Below are 19,672 nucleotides of genomic sequence, written 5' to 3'. Positions count from 1 at the left end.
GGTTGGGACTAATATGACAGCTATCAGCTTATATTCCCCCTGCTCCAGAAAATTCACTTCAAAGCTCAGTTTCCTCATATATCATATAGTCCATATATTGTGACATTCAGCATCTGTTTTACAAGCCGATGGTGAAAGCCATAGCAGCAGAGGACGTTTGATACTGCCCCACGCCCAGTCCATTCCTAAAGCAGGACAAGCATCAAACATAGTTACATAAGGCATGCTTCTGGAAGAAAAGAATCCAAAAATAAATTCAATCTTCAGCTTTAAAAGGTGCGTCCACTCTTGAAAACTGGGCAAATTCGATTTCAGCTACAACCGCAATGTCCTACATTTCTCTTTTGATCGTTTTCATTTCTAATGTTTAAAAGATGTTGACACAATCAGCTCCTATTCCTTGTTTTTTGTTTTTTTTTTTGCAATTCTGATTCTGAAATGAAATTTTTTTTCTTTCTAATTGATTACTGGAAAAACTATATTTAGAATAACATTTTACATTTCCTGGCAAAGCGCTGAGAAAAGAAATGAAATAATAATTCCAATTTTGCATCCCCCCTTTTTTGTTTTCTATGTCTAACTTAGAAACTTATTTTGTGTCCAAAGCAAAATGCTGGTTAGATGTCCGGCTGAAAACCTGTCCTATGTTATCACAGGGATAGCACTTATTCCTAACTGTTTTGAAGTCCTGAATCACATTGAAGAGTGGAACTCATATTCTAGGCACCTCTGATTAAAAAAGAGCTAATAAACTCTTCTCTTTTTCAATGTTATGCTAGATTTCAATTGTTCTCTAGTTATTTCAGCTGCTGGATCCAAAAATATCTCTTTCTGATTCTGGAGACTGTGGTCTCGAAATTTCAAATATTTCTTGTGGGGACTGAGAACACCTCCTTGAAGCCAATATTCTCATTATCTCAGCAAGCTGGTTTTCGATTTTTGACATTTTTGAGTTCAAGGCTTTGATGTCTTCTTTTAACTCGTGCTTCACCTCCAGCACAGTAGCATGAAGTGTCTGTTCTGGAATTGGATAAAAAATGTGTTTAACTTCTGCTTGTACGGGACTTCGATCCTGAGGGCTCCTGGTCTCCCCAACATTGTCTAAGCGCAAATCACTTTTGGTGATACCACTGTCACATGAATCTGTCTTCTTTAAAGTAGCCTCACCTGGAGGTTTAGTTCTGTCAGGTAATATCTCCATAGACTCTGCTTTGGATACTTTGTTCCAGTCTTCCCCTTTCCCACATGCATCTCTAAATTTGGCCCACCCTCTCCTTTTTAAAGGTTCCCCACCTACTTTACCTCCAGTGCTTTCTGAAACTGGGGCATGGAGCCTTGCACGATCAGATACTCCAGATGTTGAGGCAGACTGTGATGATAATGGAGTAGCTGGACTCTCTGTTACCGTGACCAGGCTTGCTTTGACTGTATTATAAGGAGAATGTTCCACCAAAATATTTCCTTTTTCGATGTCACGGTCATTGGGATCTCTTAATCCCCTTTCAGCTGCCAGACGAGCTTCTTTTTGTTGCTTAAATCTCTGGAAAAGACGGCGAACAGGATGATCTGGTGGGAGGATAAGCGGTGCTTCGTTTTTTCTTTTCATCCATTCCTCTTCCTCTCGTTTCACGTCACTGATCTTCCTGAAGACAATCTGCAAAAAGCACAAACAAAATAATTGCATTAAGAGACACATCAAAGAATGTAACAAAAGTATGTAGAATTATGGCTGTTCTTAGATGTTTCAAAACCAAAAGAAGGATGGCACTCTGGTCAAGGAAAGAGCAGGTTTATTGCATTATCCTACAGGAATCTTACGCCTTTCTGGATCCAATCCCTAAATCAAATGCCTATGATTAAGGGACTGAATCCCGAAAGGTATAAGATTCCTGCAGGATGATGCAATAAACCTGCTCTTTCCTTGACTAAAGTGCCGTCCTTCTTTTGGCTTTGATGTGTGTATGAGCAGCGGGGACGCTGTGGATGGAGCACCCAATAAGGAGTAAAGGAACAGCTTCATGGGAAGGTGAGCTTGGAGTGGTCCCTTTGATTTGGTTGAGGTGTTCTTGGATGTTCATCTTCCTTATAAACATTAATGTGGCATTTCTAGAGAATTGCAAATTATTCCATTATTCGCAATACGGCATTGAAAAGCTATCAACCCCAAAGCTACACAATCTCTAGAGCTAAATTTTTCCCTGACTTAAAGCACATTGTGTATAACCACTCAAGTAATAGAGAATAAAACTTCTAGATATATTTTGCTTCATACAGTATGTAGAGCTACATTTTTTGTCATTTTTGTTTCCTACAATTGCATGCTGATGGAAATTAAGTTCTCAATACCCCCTTGTTATACATAAGCCATTTATCAAGCTATGGAGACTGTTATGTGTTTGTTTAAGTTATATGTATTTGTATTATCATCTTATATTTCCTATTACCTTGCAGAGCAGGCATCATAATCAAAAACCAAGCCATAACTAGATATTGTGTTTCCTTATGATTGTTTAATTACATAATTGCATATTGCAGTTAAGACATTTCTCTTATGGTATTAGCAAGACCATCAACCCACTGGTTACAGGCGGATTCTATTAAACCAAAATATAGTCTGCATCAGGTTTGGTGGCTTCTCCCCCAGCTGAAAAACACCTGAGCCAAATAAGCAACATGCCTTGCGGGGCTCTAACACTGAGTTGGACCAGTGTTCTGCCCAATGGGGTCCATATAATGATGTTGATGATGATGATGATGGCATAGGGCAAATGCCCTTTATCCCATTGCCCAACAAAAAATGAACCTGACAACAACTGTAAGGTAGTTCAAAGAACAATATCCACCATTGTTTAGTAAATCTGTTTCAAATTTGGCTTATCATTAAGTGCCACCAGAATATTGCATTTCATTTGCACTCAGTGCCAGATATTTTTGGAACATTTTGTGCTCTTACACTTTAGGGGCATTTCCTGGGGGGGATTTTTAGTTTAACTAGAAAAACTATACATTGTTTTGTTTTTCCATTTAAATTTGCATGAGTTTTTGGGGGTTATTTCTGAATGCGAAAATCCCCCAAACAATTGTGATTTTTTAAATAAAATTGGACTTATAAAAAATCACCATTTTTTTCCCAAGGATGGAAAAGTCAGAATTAGAAAATACGGCATCTCAGACCTGTCGAGGTTGCATATAAGTAAATGGGAGAAATCCTGATGATTTTTTTGATGTGCGATGGGTTTCGTGCAATACCCTGTAGTTTTCTGAGTTTTGGGGCAAAAAAGCATAAGAAATCTAAGTTTCCAGGTGAAAAATCCAAAAAACCTTGAATATTCGATTTTTCCCTCAAAGCGAATTTTCAGGAAAATGTAATAATAAATAGGCGTAAAAAAACCCAAGCAGATTTTATCGGAGTTTGTAGCAGAAAATGTTGAGATAAAATCGGACTTTGATAAATAACCCTCTTTGTGTATTTCCACTTTTTGGAACAAGATTTAGAGCTAAAAATACCAAAAAAATTTATTAGCAATTTCTACAGTATAGGAATGTATACCAGAAAAATATTTTTTTTTGCACAAAACTGTTTTTGGAAAGCTTCAAGTGTCTCCAATGTGCCAATACCATATATGTATAGTTTTATGAAGATTTCTGACTAAGAGGTATAAAGTTAAACACCCCCCTAATAAAATTTGTTTCATAAAACAAGTTCAGCATCTACTTACATTTTGTTTCCTGTAAGAACATATTTGCCAGGAACACTTCCTGCTCTGCAACTACAGAGGGTACCAATGTGCACAGCTGAGGTAGGAACTTTTACATGATGCACCAGTTCCCATGTGCAGGATTAAGCGAATGTTCCTGTTGTCTTTCTGCTCCCTGCAATAAATGGAATTACTTCTCTTACCCTACCCTCACACTCTGAATTAATTTTCATATGGGCAACTTACAAAAACTCCCAGCAGCATATTACCGAATTTTTAAAGCACTACAATAGAATATGGCTTACTTTGGATTCCATAGCCAATAAATCCTGGAACCGTATATTTTTGAAAAGTACAAGTTCTGTTGAATCCAAAATGGGTAACCATGCTTTTCTACATCAAAGCTTTTCTGAACTTAGTGGTTTCTATAAAAATGTATGAAAATTTGGAAAAATCACTTTAAAACTTTCATTTTGCAAGTTGAAGTCTCCAACACAACATTAGATACCAAGACATCTAAATATAAATGCCAAGGGTCAACTTAACAGTTTAAGGCCCATTGTGCATAGGATTACCAAAGTCACGGAAGTCGATTCAGCTACTGAATAATCATCACATTTACTTAATTTTTTGTGGGATAAAAAAACAAAAAATACATTAACCCCCCAAAACCATATATTCTTGAAAAGTACAAATTCAGACAAATCCAAAATGCATAACCATGTCTTTCTACTCCAAACTACTAAGTCACAATGCTTTCCCAAAATGGTTTTGATGAAATAGATGTAAATCGCCTCAAAACTTCCACTTTTTAGCATCTTATCTCTTTCATAGCATTAGGTACCAATGAAAAACATCCTAAATGATTGTTAGGGGTCCACTGAACAGTTTGATACCCATTGTGCATAGGGTTACCAAAGTATCTGGTATTTAGAGACCCCAAAATTAAGTTAATGCGTACAAATTTTCCTGGAAGTCACTACAGCTACTGAATAATCAACACATTTACTTTATTTTTTACAGGGTAAAAACAAAAAATGATACGTTGACCCCCCCAAAACCATATATTTTTAGAAAGTACATACAGTATTCAGCCAAATCTAAGATGGGTAACCATGGCTTTCTACTCCAAACTAATGAGTCACAATGCTTTCCCAAAATTGTTGGTTTTGATGAAATAAATCAAAATATCTTCAAAGCTTCCAATTTCTAGCATCTGATTTCCCACATAGTATTAAGTACTGTACCAAGAGAAAGTAACTTGGCCCAATGTGCATAGATTTAATAGGTGCCTGATGAAGAATCATTGGATCCGAAACATGTTGTTCAAAAACTAAATAACACTGAATTTATATGGTTCTTCAGAGTGAACTTTATCGCTGAATCTGGAACTAAGTTAGCCTAACCCAGTGATTTTCTATTTACTGCCATTAAGCTTTTGCCATTGACGATCCACAGGTTTCCAGCATATACTTTACAGAAGGTTCAGATGACGTATTATGGGACAGATTTAATTCTGCGAGAAAAAGTTAACGCATGGTTTATCATGTGAAAGGTCATGACCGAGATCCAATTAATTAGTCAGGGTTTGTAAAACAGTGAACACATTTGCTGAAATCTGTGTGTATTAAACTCCTATGGAAGATGAATGGCTGCCTATTAAATCATAGTGGGATTCACTGCATGATCATTTCAAATGAGCCTGTGTCCTATCTTGTCCTTTATGTTGCTGGTCTCTCGGTAATTAAGGTGATTCATTATTCACAAACACGTGTGCAAAAGAAACAAACAAAAAAATTAGCCATGATTAACATATAGAAAATAAGGGAGATATCAAACTATAATTGGAAAAACCAATGGGCCAGATTCAACTTGAAATCTATAGGAATTGAATTAAGAAAAAAATATGGCCCAATGGGGCATTTCTAGATTTTCCCATAAATTGAGTTGAGTTTTTATGTGAGTTTTTCCTCACTATTTCTCTCAACTAAATCTGGCACCATCTCCTAATTTAATTCCAGATTTCCCTTTGACTTTAATGGATAAACCATAAGATACTTTTTTTCCCATTAGACTGAATTTGGCCCAATATAGGGTAACTTTGGTATTTAGGCACTTTATAAACCTGAATCTCATAACGCCGCTCTCAGTTGAGATTGGTAGTTTTTGGAAACTAGGACATTTTAACCAGTGGAAAGCAACGGGGCAAATAAATGATCACAAAAAGGGCAAATTGTCGCCAGCGACCGCTTTGCACACATCGCACCACTTACCAGGCGCAAATTCACTACCACTACACTAAGGGGCACATTTACTATGGGTCGAAGTTAAATCCTTCGACTTCGAATATCGATGTCGAAGGATTTACCGCAATTCATTCGATCGAATGATCTAAGGAAAAACCGATTAAAATCAATCAAATCCTTCGAATCGAATGATTCGAAGGATTTTAATTCATCGATCAAACGATTTTCCTTCAATCACAAGTTGTTAGGAAAGCCTATGGGGACCTTCCCCAACATTGGTGCTCGGTAGGTTTTAGGTGGCGAAGTAGGTGGTCGAAGTTTTTTTTAAAGAGACAGTACTTCGACTATCGAGTGGTCAAATAGTCGAACGATATTTAGTTAGAATCGTTCGATTCGAAGTCGAAGTCGTAGTTGAAGGTCGAAGTAGCCAATACGATGGTCGAAGTAGCCAATAAAAACCTTCAAAATTCAAAGTTCTTTTCCTTCTAATCCTTCACTTAAGCTAAGACCTAATTCACTAATATGCAAAGTTGCGCCCTGGGCACAACTGTCGACTTTTTGCTCTAGCGTTACTTTGGCAGTACGAGTTACCACTTTTTATTACACAAGTCCAGGGAACCTTAATAAAGACAAGAGAGTTAATATAATGCCCTACACATGAGCCCACTGTAAAATGAATGTTCCATATGTTATGAAATGAAATGTGAAAACCGGTTACCCAAAAAAAAATTGTCAGAACTTTTGTAGGCAATCTCGCTTCAAAAAAGGAAAAGTCGCCGGCGTTTGTTGAACTTTAATGCATTTTCGGCAGACAGGATATGATGTAAGTGACAGAAGATTGAGGAAGATTTAGCTTCTTTTTAGCCCTTCACCTGGTCTGAGGTGGTGAAGTCAACTCTGGTGAAAGAGGTAAATTCAGTAAAAATCCGCACTTTACTGAATTTGCGGAGTAACAACCATTGCCCAGAGTGAAAAGTCGCCTGGCGATAGAGTGCGGACGAACGCTAGTGACTGTCTCTTTCACTAGCGAATTGACGCCTGTTAGTGAATTGGCAATGTCCCTGCGGATGTGATTTCTGGTGAAAAGTCTATTGCGTTAGTCAATCTGCCCATAAAGTCAATCTGCCCATAGGCATTTAACAAAACCTTATGCTTATTTTGATATGTCAGTATATGGGCGAGACCATGGAAAGAAAAAAGAAGTGTGGTTGCTAATTTGAAACCAGTGCAGCTTCATGCTGTAGAAACTAATGATTCTATAACAACTATTGATGTGTTCCCTTATTGTCGGGCTACAAAAACAAAATGACTACAGTAATAAGCTTTATTCCCACAAGGGAGAGAGGAAATCAGCAACCTCGCGCTCTTGAATTACTGAACTGATGTTCTTCTTGCTTATCGTAGGTGAATGGCATGTTCCTTATTACCCCAAATTAACAAATGATATATGTTTTGGAGCAAACAAGAAGACATCACAATTTCAGCCACTGCCAAGTCTTATTTTTATTACAAAGCTGTATATATATTTTGCATTAGGGTGTGTGCTTTCCAGCACAGCAGCTAACTCTTCTATATTTACATGCCATTGCTAAAGACTCCATCAGGTCAGATTCAGATTTTAAGACTGGTGGTAGGCCAGGGACTCAACTAGTTTTAAAATCGTGTTAAAATGACAGCAAAGCCCCTCTACAGCTGATCCCTAACCAGTAGCTCATAAGCAACATGTTGCTCTCCAACCCCTTTGTTGCTCCCAGTGGTCTCAAAGCAGGTGCTTATTTTTAAATTCCAGGCTTGGAGGCAAGTTTTGGTTGTATAAAAACCATGTGTACTACCAGACAGAGCCTCAATGTAGGTTGACAATCCACATAGGGGCTACCAAATAGCCAATCACAGCACTTATTTGGCACCCAAGAACATTTTTCATGCTAGTGTTGCTTCCCAACTACTTTTACTTCTGAATGTTTCTCACGAGTTCAAAAGGTTGGGGATCCCTGATGTAGATATTCAGTATATGTCTCCCACCCAGGAGCAACTTTTCCTCCCTCCCCAGCAAATGAGACTCCAATGTGGCCCCAGACTAATTAATCTTTTCAAATGTATCTAGAGAGGAGAGACAAGTACATTGAGAGGGATGTTTAGACCCTTAACAGCAATGACCTCAGAGGTCCCTTCCACAAATTTTATCCTTGGTTCTGATATTTAATGCAAGTTATAACATCCTTTTTATATTTTTATAGGCAAGATAGAAGATGAGGATATACAATGGACTTTTTCACAGTGCAAGGGGACATCTATGAGCATTGCTGAAGTGTCCCTCAGCATATTTTACATCATGAATTGTTACGGGGACCCTGAACTGCAATTGGACTTCTACGGATGTTCAACTTAATAGTAAAAGTTATGTTGTATTAACGTACTGTATATATGGTACGTCTAAGAAAGATTTCATTCAGGTGTCCCCAACCTTTATCACCAATGAACCACATTCAGATGTAAAATAGGTTGGAGAGCAACAGAAGCATACAAAAAGTCTCTGGGGGCTGCTAAATAAGGGCCGTGTTTGGCTATTGGAAACCTCTATGTGGACTGGTGGCCTACACAAGGCTTTGTTTGGCAGTAAACATGATTTTTTTGCAACTAAACTTGCCTTCAAACCTGGAATTAAAAAATAAGCCCCTGCTTTGATGCCACTGGGAGCAAAATCCAATGGGTTTGTTGCTCAAGAGCCACTGGTTGGGGACCACTGGTTTAGGAAGATGTTTAAATGTTGGGGACAGCACTACCACCATGTAACATACCCTGGCCCTTTTGGAGTACTTGTAACACAGCAACATTTTCATTAAAAATTATGGTGCAATTTTGGCAATAACACAATCCAACCCAACAACGACAATTTTGACCCACCAACGCATCTGTTTTTTGGTAAGCAACGTGGGCTGTTTCATTTTGTGGCATACATTCTTCAGGGGTCATTGCAAGGTGAGTATGATCCAAAATAGAGGCTAAGAGCACTATTGATGCATTACACTACATGCACCTAAACACCTTCATTTCCACATGGTTGCCATTGTGTCCATCTGCCTCTGCAACTGCAACTGCACTTATTGATGATGGAGAACCCCGTAGCTACTGCCATCTTGAATGTGGAGGTAGCTCCAGGGTTCCTACAGTGGGTTGTGTCAATAGGCGCATTAGACTTGCAATGAATGAGTTGAACATTTTTCTTCTGTTTTGAACATTTATAGGGGAAGGTAATAAAAGTCGGTAACAGAAAAACTGTTCGCAATGCAAATTTTGCTTTGTGCGAATTTAATATAGCTTTTGCGAAACTGTTTAGCGACCACTTCCAACAGTGGAAGACCGGTTACGAATTTTATAGTTTGCGCCAATGCGCAGTAAATGTAATAAAACTTCTTACTGAAAAAAGTTATGTTTGCTCCAAAAGATTACAACACCCTCAAGCACTTCTTAAGAAAGCGCAATTAAAATTCGCAATACAATAACTGCTTAAGGAACAATATTACATTGCAAGATGTGAATTTTTATTCTTATTGGTGCACATAGTTTTTCTTTTTGCGACTTTAATTACATCCACCCCCCCTTAGTATGTAAGTCATGCAACCCCCAATCTGAAATGGTAGATGCAACTTGCACCTTATTGATGTTAGGCACATTTGCACCTATTTGTTGTATTGGGTAAAATTGCAGCAATTATTTGTTTAATTAACCATGCAGCATAATAACTCACAATACTTTTAAAGTGGTAAAGTTGCAACTCAGGCTGTGATTGGCTGCAGTGCATTTTGACTACTGAAGATATTACAAAACCTGTTCAATGGGATACAGGTAACTAAGGAAATAAGCCGGAACTCGCGGAAAAGTAGCTAAATGCTTTATAGAACTGCCATTTATTTCTGTTCCCGGTGGGAGATTAATATGAAGTATAAAGGAACGAGGCCCAGGAGGAAGAGAATATCTGTACGGTTTACATGGAAAGGGAACTGCCTGAACATAAATCATTTTAAAAGCTGTAAGTAGAATGCCAAAGGGTTCTGCAATGTGCCAGATTCTTCTGGATTAATGAATGATCTGGAAGTAGATCTCGGAAGCAGGATCTTCGCTTTACTGAGAAGTCAGTTTTCAGGGAGAGAAATGGATAAATGAGGGTCAGTGACCTTCACAAAGTGCAATTGTATGATTTTATTTGTATGTCAGAAAGTATCTTATCAATTAAATGTGCAAGCCGAGAATGGATGGGGAAACAGTGGTCTACTGTATATAAAGAGAAAGCCACAGAACTAAGAAGCATAAACTGTGTGTAGAAAGGCAATGCCATGTGTAACATTACTTGGTCCTCTCCTGCAGGCGTCTTGCAACCATGTGCTTCAGATTCAGTCCGGATTCCTAAAGCATTGCCCTCATTAACCTGAGGTGGGAGGGCAAGGCAATGGTGGCCCCTTTGAAGACCATACCAGCCATAGGTAGGTGGTAAGTATAGGCCTCCATAGCTCCTTCATAAGAATGACAAGCAAGCTGAGGAACACCCAACAGAATGTCCATGAGCCACATGTGAATACAGTACAGCCAAATGCAGACAGCACTGTATTCATGAGAAACATTCAAGACTTTTGTGTCCATTTTGCAAAAGCACAATGGGTTTTTTTTCAACCTTAAACCAAGGCTGCAACTAGGGGCAGGCAGAATAGGTACCTGCCTAGGGAACACTCATTAGGGAGCACACTTTTCTTTGAATTTTTTTAATGTTTACCAATGGGTTGACTTGGCCTTTAATAATAGTATTTTTAGCTTTTAGAGAACCATGAGCCCCAATCCCTCTGGAATGGGTTGTGTACTTTTGTGTAGCACCCCCCATATCCTTTCCAGGATGATTGTAAATAAGGCCCATAGTAATTTATTTTACTGATGAGCTACCCCAGTTGTGAATCCCCATGTTATAACAGGAACAATTATATGTTATTATAAGGGTTTTACTGAATTTTTGTGATGGAATAATTGTTTTGTAATAAAGTCAATTTTCCATGGCTGTTCCTCATCGTCGGTACACTATACAGATATTTTGAGAAAAAAAGAAAAATAAATGTTGTACAAGTGCCAAATGTCAAATATGGCCCCCGTGTGCTGAAACAAGGAATTCCCCTTATACAGTTATACGGCATTTTATTTACATGCAGAAAGGTACAGGGGCAAGACAGAAAAAAGCCAATTACTTCAATAGACGATACAGGCCTAGGAAATCTGCCCTTTGCTGTCAATAACAGTGAGCCCCATTAGCAATCAAATCCAAACTTCTGCTGTAAGTGTTTATTAATGTGATAGACTGAGAAGATGGGACATGTTAACTGGTTTGCAGACATCATGCAGCAATTTGCCAACTACCCACCCAGATATCAGAGCTGCAGCCTGACTGAATCTGTATTAGCATCAGCCAAATGGGAACTCCCACTGTTACACTCATTTCATGTAGCTCCGAGTAATCTTGTCTTGAAACATTTCTTTCCTCCTGACATATTTGAGCCAAGTGTGAAGAATCAGGGAAATGCAGTTTTTGCCTACAAGTATATGGGAAACCTATAGGGCTCATTTATAAAGTACAGTCATGGTTCTGTTCACATAAAAATACCCACAGCCATTGTACGCCATTTATTAAAGGCACATCCAGCACATTGCTCTTTGTACTAGTGCTAGGAATAGAACTAAAGGGAAACCCTGCTAGGAGTAGTGCTAGAAGTAGAAGGAAAGGGAAAGCGAAAGCCCTCATTAGTGCTAGGAGTAAAAGGAAAGGGAAAGCCCTCATTAGTGCTAGGAGTAGTGCTAGGAATCGAAGGAGCGGGAACCCCCTCATTAGTGCTAGGAGTAGTGCTAGAAGTAGAAGGAAAGGGAACCCCCTCATTAGTGCTAGCAGTAGTGCTAGTATTAGGAGAGGGAAACCCCTCATTAGTGCTAGGAGTAGTGCTAGGAATAGAAGGAAAGGGAAAGCCCTCATTAGTGCTAGGAGTAGTGCTAGGAATCGAAGGAAAGGGTAACTCCACATTAGTGCTAGAAGTAGAAGGAAAGGGAAAGCCCTCATTAGTGCTAGTAGTGCTAGAAGTAGAAGAAAAAGCCCTCATTAGTGCTAGGAGTAGTGCTAAGAGTAGAAGGAAAGGAAAAAGGCCTCAGTGTGACATTTAGTTTCTGCACATTTTCACTAAAATGATATAAATTTCTTCACAGACCTCAATCGATTTAAGATTTTCCAACAGGATCAGTGAAGCTCCCAATGACTTCTATAGGACCTCAACAACTTTTATCTGGTGAATTTTTGTATTAGACTTTTTTGTGGTTTTTACACCCAATAAATCCCAATTTTTTTAGCATTTTAAAGAAATATAAACCACAAATTTTAAGACTCGTGAAAAAAATTTGAAATTCGATTGTTAGTAAATAGGCCCCATATTGTATAGCATCCCGTTTCTGCACATTTTCACTAAAATGATATACATTTCTTCACAGACCTCAATTTTTCAAATCATCATTTCATTTATAAGACATGTTTGTATTTGTTCAATTGGCAAGGTCTACATCAGAATTTGTTAATAGGTACAAACATATATGCAGGGGTGGTACAGTCATATGAAAAAGTTTGGGAACCCCTCTTAATTCTTTGGAGTTTTGTTTATCATTGGCTGAGCTTTTAAAGTAGCAACTTCCTTTTAATATATAACATGCCTTATGGAAACAGTAGTATTTTAGCAGTGATTCCTAGAGAGAAAAAATCTGAAAATCTCTATAAGTCTGTATCGATTAAAGATTTTTCAACAGGATCACTGCAGCTCCCATTGACTTCTATAGGACCACAACAACTTTTACTTTTTCTGGTGAATTTTTGTATTAGAGTTGTTTTGCGGTTTTTACACTTAATAAATCCCAATGTTTTTAGCATTTTAAAGAAATATATATTAAAGAACAATCTTTGTTTTCAGATCTTTTGAGAGTTGCTTTGAGGATCCCATGCTGTTGCTCTTCAGAGGAGAGTCAAACAGAAGCACAACTTGCAATTGGTCACCTTAAATACCTTTTCTCATGATTGGACACACCTGCCTATGAAGTTCAAGGCTTAACGAGCTAATCCAACCAATTTGGTGTTGCCAGTAATCTGTATTGAGCAGTTACATGCATTCGAATCAGCAAAATTACAAGGGTACCCACATTTTTGCACAGCCAGTTTTTCACATTTGATTTAATTTCATACAACTGAATACTGCTTCACTAAAAATCTTTGAAGTCTGGTTTACAGACTTCTGGCGTTCAACCTTGGTAGTCGTCCAACCACCCCTTGGTAGTCGTCCAACCACCCCTTGGTAGTCGTCCAACCACCCCTTAGTAGTTGTCCAAACTCCCCTTGGTAGCCATCCAACCCTCCCCTTGGCAGTTGTCCAACCCTCCCCTTGGCAGTCGTCCAACCCTCCCCTTGAAAGCTGCCCAACCCTACCCTTGGAAGTCATCCAACCCTCTCATTAGCTTCAAAACCATGGTTCCAAAGTAATGTCATGGTTGACAAACTTCTGGAGTCCAACCCTCCCCTTGGAAGTCGTCCAACCCTCCCCTTGGAAGTCGTCCAACCTTCCCCTTGGAAGTCGTCCAACCCTCCCCTTGGCAGTCGTCCAACCCTCCCCTTGAAAGTTGTTCAATCCTACCCTTGGAACTTTTCCAACCCTCCCGTTAGCTTCAAAACCATGGTTCCAAAGTAATGTCATGGTTGACAAACTTCTGGAGTCCAACCCTCCCGTTGGTAGTCATCCAACCCTCCCCTCGGTAGTCATCCTAGCACCCCTTGGTAGTCGACCAACCTCCCCTAGGAAGCTGTGCAACCCTCCCCTATGAAGCTGTCCAACCCTCCCCTTGGAAGTCGTCCAACCCTACCCTTGGCAGTCGTCTAACCCTCCCCTTGGAAGACATACCACTGTTATCTTTTTAGTTGAAAGTGGAGTAAATAATTATGCCGGCTGAGAGGGGTTCCCAAACCTTTTCATATGTATTTATTTTATGCAGAATGGAATAAGGCAATGTAATATTACCCTCATGTTAGGACAAAGTGAACTGCAACTTAACCACAATTATAAATATGGGATATCTCCACTGTAACGTAAGGCTAAATTTACTTTGCTAGACATGAGTATCAAAATATTGTCATGGCCCCACCTTGCAGAATGTGTCAGTAGCCCAGCTGGGCCAGCAGCTAGATTATCCATAAACCCATGGAGACAGCTCAGAATGATTGCCCCATAATGTAAAATAAGAAAATCCCCTTGAAGCCGTCTGTAGTTTGGAGAAAAAGCACTTCACCTAGCGATGGCAACATAAGCGATGGGAGCCAGTGTGGAAAGTTAAACAATTTATTTGCTCAGACAGATGCAGAGAGTCTGATAGAAGTTAATAGATTGGAAAATGCAAGAGATGGACAGCAGAAATGAAGCAGGCGTGCTCTCACGATGCATAAAGGATAAAAGCTTTAAACTTCATTAGAGGAGCTGCGGGTCTGGCCCGAACTTTGCCCACTGCTTAAAGGAAGATATTTTTCAGCCTAATATTATGAAACACTGGAATTCTATGAACTAACGACACAATAGGAAATTGTTGCAATCGATTGTGTTTGGAGGAGACAAGAGAAAGTCAAGTTGATAATCATATTTCTTATCAGTACTAATGCACCAAATGATTTCCAGGCAAAACAAATATGGTTCCTCAGGGCTTACAATCTTCTTGTGTGGTCACAGCTATTATCACAGGAAGGAAACACCAATATATTCATATATCAATAGAGATTTGGAAGAATTATACAGGAGAGACATACCCCATCGCTATAAGTAGGGAACATATCAGACTTGATCACCATAAGTGGAGAATATATACATTTGGACGACACTCAATTTTCATCCAATTACCCTGGTGCACGATAAAGACTTAAAGGATAAGTAAACCTTTAAAATAAGTGAATGTAAAATTGATGAGAGTGCTATTCTAAGCTCGTTTGTAATTTATATTCATTATTTTCTTTTTATTCCAAAATATTAAAGGATACATGTACTGTTAATATGAATGAATTTCGTTACAACAGCGTCACCTGCTGGTCAGTTTCCAACCAGTCTGGCCACCAAGTAGTCAAGGAAGTTGTCAGGAGAAAGAAAGAGGCTGCTCTGATGTTCTTCTGCTTAGAAAAACAATAAAAAAACTTTCTCACATCTTTCCTAAGCAGAAGAACATCAGAGCAGCCTCTTTCTTTCTCCTGACAACTTCCTTGACTACTTGGTGGTCAGACTGGTGGGAAACTGACCAGCAGGTGGCGCTGTTGTAACAAATGTCATTCATATTAACAGCACATGTATCCCTTAATATCTTGGAACAAAAAGAAAATAAATAATGAATGTAAATTACAAAAGAGATTCGAATAGCACTCTCCTCAATTTTACATTCACTTATTTTAAAGGTTTACTCATCCTTTAATTTATAAGTAAAATATGACCAGCAACTAAGGGACTTGTTCAGCAAATCTTCTGTATTAGGTGAACATAAGTGTACAAATAACTTTAAGGACCCTATTTAGGGGACAAAGGAGAAAGGTGGGGATTGGTTGTACACTTATGTTCACCTAACTTGCTGAGTAAGTCCCTTGGTGGTTAATCATAGTTTTCATGGTGTAAGCCAACGTTTCGGTCAAACACAGAGGACCTGATGTCTTGAGATAAGTCTTATGTGTAGGACAAAAACGTTGACTTACACCAATAACATTTTTGCACATAAATTAAGTCATGTATACGGTGAGATGTTCAGGCTGATCATTATAAATGAAAGGATGAACATAGTACACTGTTGTGGTCGTAAGAAGGTCATCATTTTAAGTGATCAAATCACACAACAGACATGATAGAACCAAGTTCAAACACTAGCATTTTTTTAGTTAAGCAATTTACACCATGCTGAAACTGTTCAAGAGGGGTTACACATTGCTCACACCAGCTGGGAATTCAATTGGATGTCCATTTCAAGTGCAAGTGCAGCCTTAACATGCCCATTTGTGTGTTTACATGGTTTAAAACTAAATTTGCAGACAAAATCATGAATAATATCTGCTTGGCGTGCACAACTGTATCCAGAAGAGTAGGAGATAGACAACAGCTGAGTGAGACGTGGAAATAGAGTAGTAGAGTTGCTACCAGGTGTGTTTACAGAAGCTCAAGTACAATTTACATGTGAAACAATATGGCTTCTACCGGCTCAGAGTTGCAGGATATGAATTTTTTTGTCTTGCTCCAGTTATACTGTGTTGGTGCAGTTTTTATTTCCTTGATAAGTTACAGTCCCTGCCTACAGGACTTCCAAGCATATATTTCTATTCCAGTCCTGGCAGTTTCAGTGCTGAAATGTGTCCACGTGAAAGTGCAACTGACGTTCATTGCCTCGACCTCAGACCAAACAATACAGTAAATCAGTGATATCAGTAGCCGCTTTGCCATGGGAGATCTGGTTTCCTTATCTCAGTATAATGGGGTCTATGGAGGTGATTTACTAATGAAGGTGGGTAAGCTGTATCAGAGCAGTCACCAATACCAAACAGTGATATGTTTCCTTTCATTTCTTAACTTGATTAATAAATCAAGCAGCCAGATCTTCCTCAATCTTCTGTCACTTACATCATATCCTCTGTTCTGTTTTTGCATTAAAAGTCAAAAAACGCTGGCGACTTTTCCTTTTTTTAAGTGGGATTTCCTGAAAAAGTCCTAACAAACTGTTTTGGGGAACCGTTTTTCTCCAGACATTTCATAAAATATATTCATTTTACAGTGGGCTCATGTGTAGGGCATTATATTTATATAAATCTTTTGTCTTTATTAAGGTTCCCTGGACATTTGTAAGAAAAAGTAGTAACTTCAAGCATTTGCACCAACATTTATAATAAAGACGTCCATACAACTTGAACTTTTCCGCCGTATGCAAATTGACCTAAACGCATGATTACTAGCAAATTTTCGCTAGGCACAAACGAACGCTAGCGCATCTTCGCTATGAAATGCTCGCACTGTCGAAGTAACGATAGCTAAAAGTTGCCAGCGTTCTGCGCCCAGGGTGCAACTTCGCATATTAGTGAATTAGTGTAGTGGTAGCAAATTTTCACCTAGCGAAGCGGTGTGACGTGTGTGAAGCGGTCTATGCCGACAATTTGTCTTTAGTTAATCTGCCCCTTAGTCTTAACTGTGCTCCCAGTAGGAAAATAAATACCTGTGACGGATCTACTACTTAAGTATTACACCTCCTGCTGCTTCTATACACCAAGAGCATTTGCACCATTTATAATAAAGACGTCCATACAACTTTAAATTACCCGCCCTATGCAAATTGACCTAATCGGAAGTTCACTAGAGAATTTTTGCTTGGCACAAAAGAACACTAGCGCATCTTCGCTATGAAATCCTCGCACTGCCAAAGTAACGCTAGCAAAAAGTCGACTTCGCATATTAGTGAATTAGCGTAGCGAATTTGTGCCTGGCGAAGTGGTGTGATGTGTTGGAATCGGTCGATGGTGATCATTCGTCCTTTAGTGAATCTGCCCCCAAAACATGTTTATTACTGAAAGTACATTTTCAGGAAATTACTACTAATCACTGGAGTCCCCAACTCCCCATAATCTGGCAGGTGTTTCTCGGGAACACCCCACAATACTTTCTCTTTTGAAGCCATACATGCTTAGATTTGGACTGAGACTGCTGTTTTTGTCCTTAATGTTGAAGATCTGAGCATATATGCCTATCTCTGGGACAATTTTCACAAATGATCCTGTGGTCCTATTGGACTGCAGTTGGTGCGTCTGAACAGAACATTTTATCCGATTGTCTCCCTATCCTTGTAGAGCTGCGAATACGGGTTGAACATATCTGTGACCAAAATCCTGTTGAAAGCTCAAAGAGATAATATTTGACTGTGCAGCTCACAGGCCAATCAGTCAAGTAAAAGGTTAGTCAACACATATGTGGCTGCTCTAAATGATAGTCAATTGTTTATTACAGGACACTTCAAAAGATAGTGTAAAGGGAACGTCCCAATGCAGGCCAAGTTCCAAAAATGGAAGCATGGAAGTACCAATACAAGTGGACAGGCCAGAGATTAGATGAATATTGTTTATGACCTCAACTAGAAATCCTCAGAATGCCTGTCTCATATCAATGGACACATGCGATTCCTTTTCCTGGTGTAAAAAAGCACCTTCGACTGCTTTCCTAGGAGGCAATGTGTAAGACGCACTGGGAGATTGGCCCGTCCTCTTACCTCCCAACACGTCTGTCCTCGACCAATAGTGCGCTGAGCGTCATGACGTCATTTTTCGCATTGAGATTTAAACTTTGGGGCCAATTCTCCTTTAAAAAGGCCCTTTATCATTGTAACAATGCCCAAGCTGGCTTCTGTTCACAGATCCGGCTAAAGCGTTGTATTCTATTTGACTTTCCTGTTTTTTTTATGTCTGTCTGTTTGACTTTGATTCGTCAATCTGGAACCTTAAAGGCAGCTGGTACTCTCAGATGGTACTCTCAGATGGTACTCTCAGATGGTACTCTCAGATGGTACTCTCAGATGCACAAGAAGACCCTCTGCTGCCTGCCTTGACCATTTTGCTTGTTTTATGACTATGATTTGACTGATCCTTGTCGGTACCTCTTCACGAACTCTCTTACTACCAAACGCACAAATTCCCTGTTGGTTCCGCAGCAGAAAGCCCAGGGCCCTGAAAGGGCGTTGGTGAACCCGCAGGGGTCTTCTTGAGCATCTAAGAGTACCAGCTGCCTTTAAGGTTCCAGATTGACGAGTGCGTTACACAATGGATAGCGTAATCAAGCAATTCATTAAGGTACTTGCACCTAAATGCTTCCCACATGTGTTTCCAATGCGTTCATCCTGAAAACGGTATGCGACTTTCCCTTGTGACATTGGGGAACCTTGGAGCTTCCAACACCTTCAACCTGGGGGTATCTCCAGGGTATCCACAGCTGGTTATATCAATCGGTGGACCAGGCCTGGTCCCAGTGAATCAAATCTAAACACCATTTTGAACACATGCTCTGGGCAAATGCAACTCGCAGCAGATGCATTTTAGAGAGGAGCCATATACATTATATACTTGAATTATGGAAAAAATTTGGGATAATGTGTAAAATATGGCGATTTGCTTCCAACATTGGACTGTGCACAATGTCCCCTCTAGTTTACATTGTTTCAGAGGATTTGCAAAATTATTTTAAAATATGATAGAAGAATATGAAATATTATGGACATCTCTTTCTGATGAAAGGCACAAAAACCAATGTCTAGTGCAATCCGAGTAAGATTGTTTAAATTCCTTCCCTCGTCCATACAAAGTGTCTTCACTGATCAGTTGCACTCCTGACTCCAGAATGACTGCTGTGTGAATTCAGGCATTAAATAGCGATTGGAACTTGCTTGGTTTACTGCTCAGTCAGCACTGCCTACTGTCTCGCGTACAAAAGTTTAGTTGGCATTAAAACGGCTTTGCTTACAATGTCCACCACATGGGGGCAGATTTACTAATGGGCGAATTGTCGCCAATGACCGCTTCGCACACATCGCACCACTTCGCCAGGCGCAAATTCGCGACCACTATGCTAATTCGCTAAAATGGGAAGTTGCGCCCTGGGCGTCGAACACTGGCGACTTTTTAACTAG

The 19,672-nt window shown here is 39.4% G+C and overlaps 1 protein-coding gene across 1 annotated transcript in view; it reads right to left on the bottom strand.

The window, feature by feature from the left end:
- Positions 1-202: 202 nt before the first annotated feature.
- The window catches only part of LOC121393600 (potassium voltage-gated channel subfamily H member 1), a 185,047-nt gene continuing 165,577 nt past the window's right edge, over positions 203-19,672 (bottom strand). Inside the window, exon 12 of the mRNA XM_041562519.1 lies at positions 203-1,654. Coding sequence (XP_041418453.1) covers positions 803-1,654 — 852 coding nt within the window. The 3' untranslated portion in view covers positions 203-802. The remainder of the gene's footprint in view (positions 1,655-19,672) is intronic.

This window comes from Xenopus laevis, chromosome 5L, assembly GCF_017654675.1.
Source record: "Xenopus laevis strain J_2021 chromosome 5L, Xenopus_laevis_v10.1, whole genome shotgun sequence".
In the NCBI taxonomy this organism is placed as follows: Eukaryota; Metazoa; Chordata; class Amphibia; order Anura; family Pipidae; genus Xenopus; species Xenopus laevis.
Note: the sequence above shows the minus strand (reverse complement) of the source record. Positions and strands in the feature narration are given on the sequence as shown.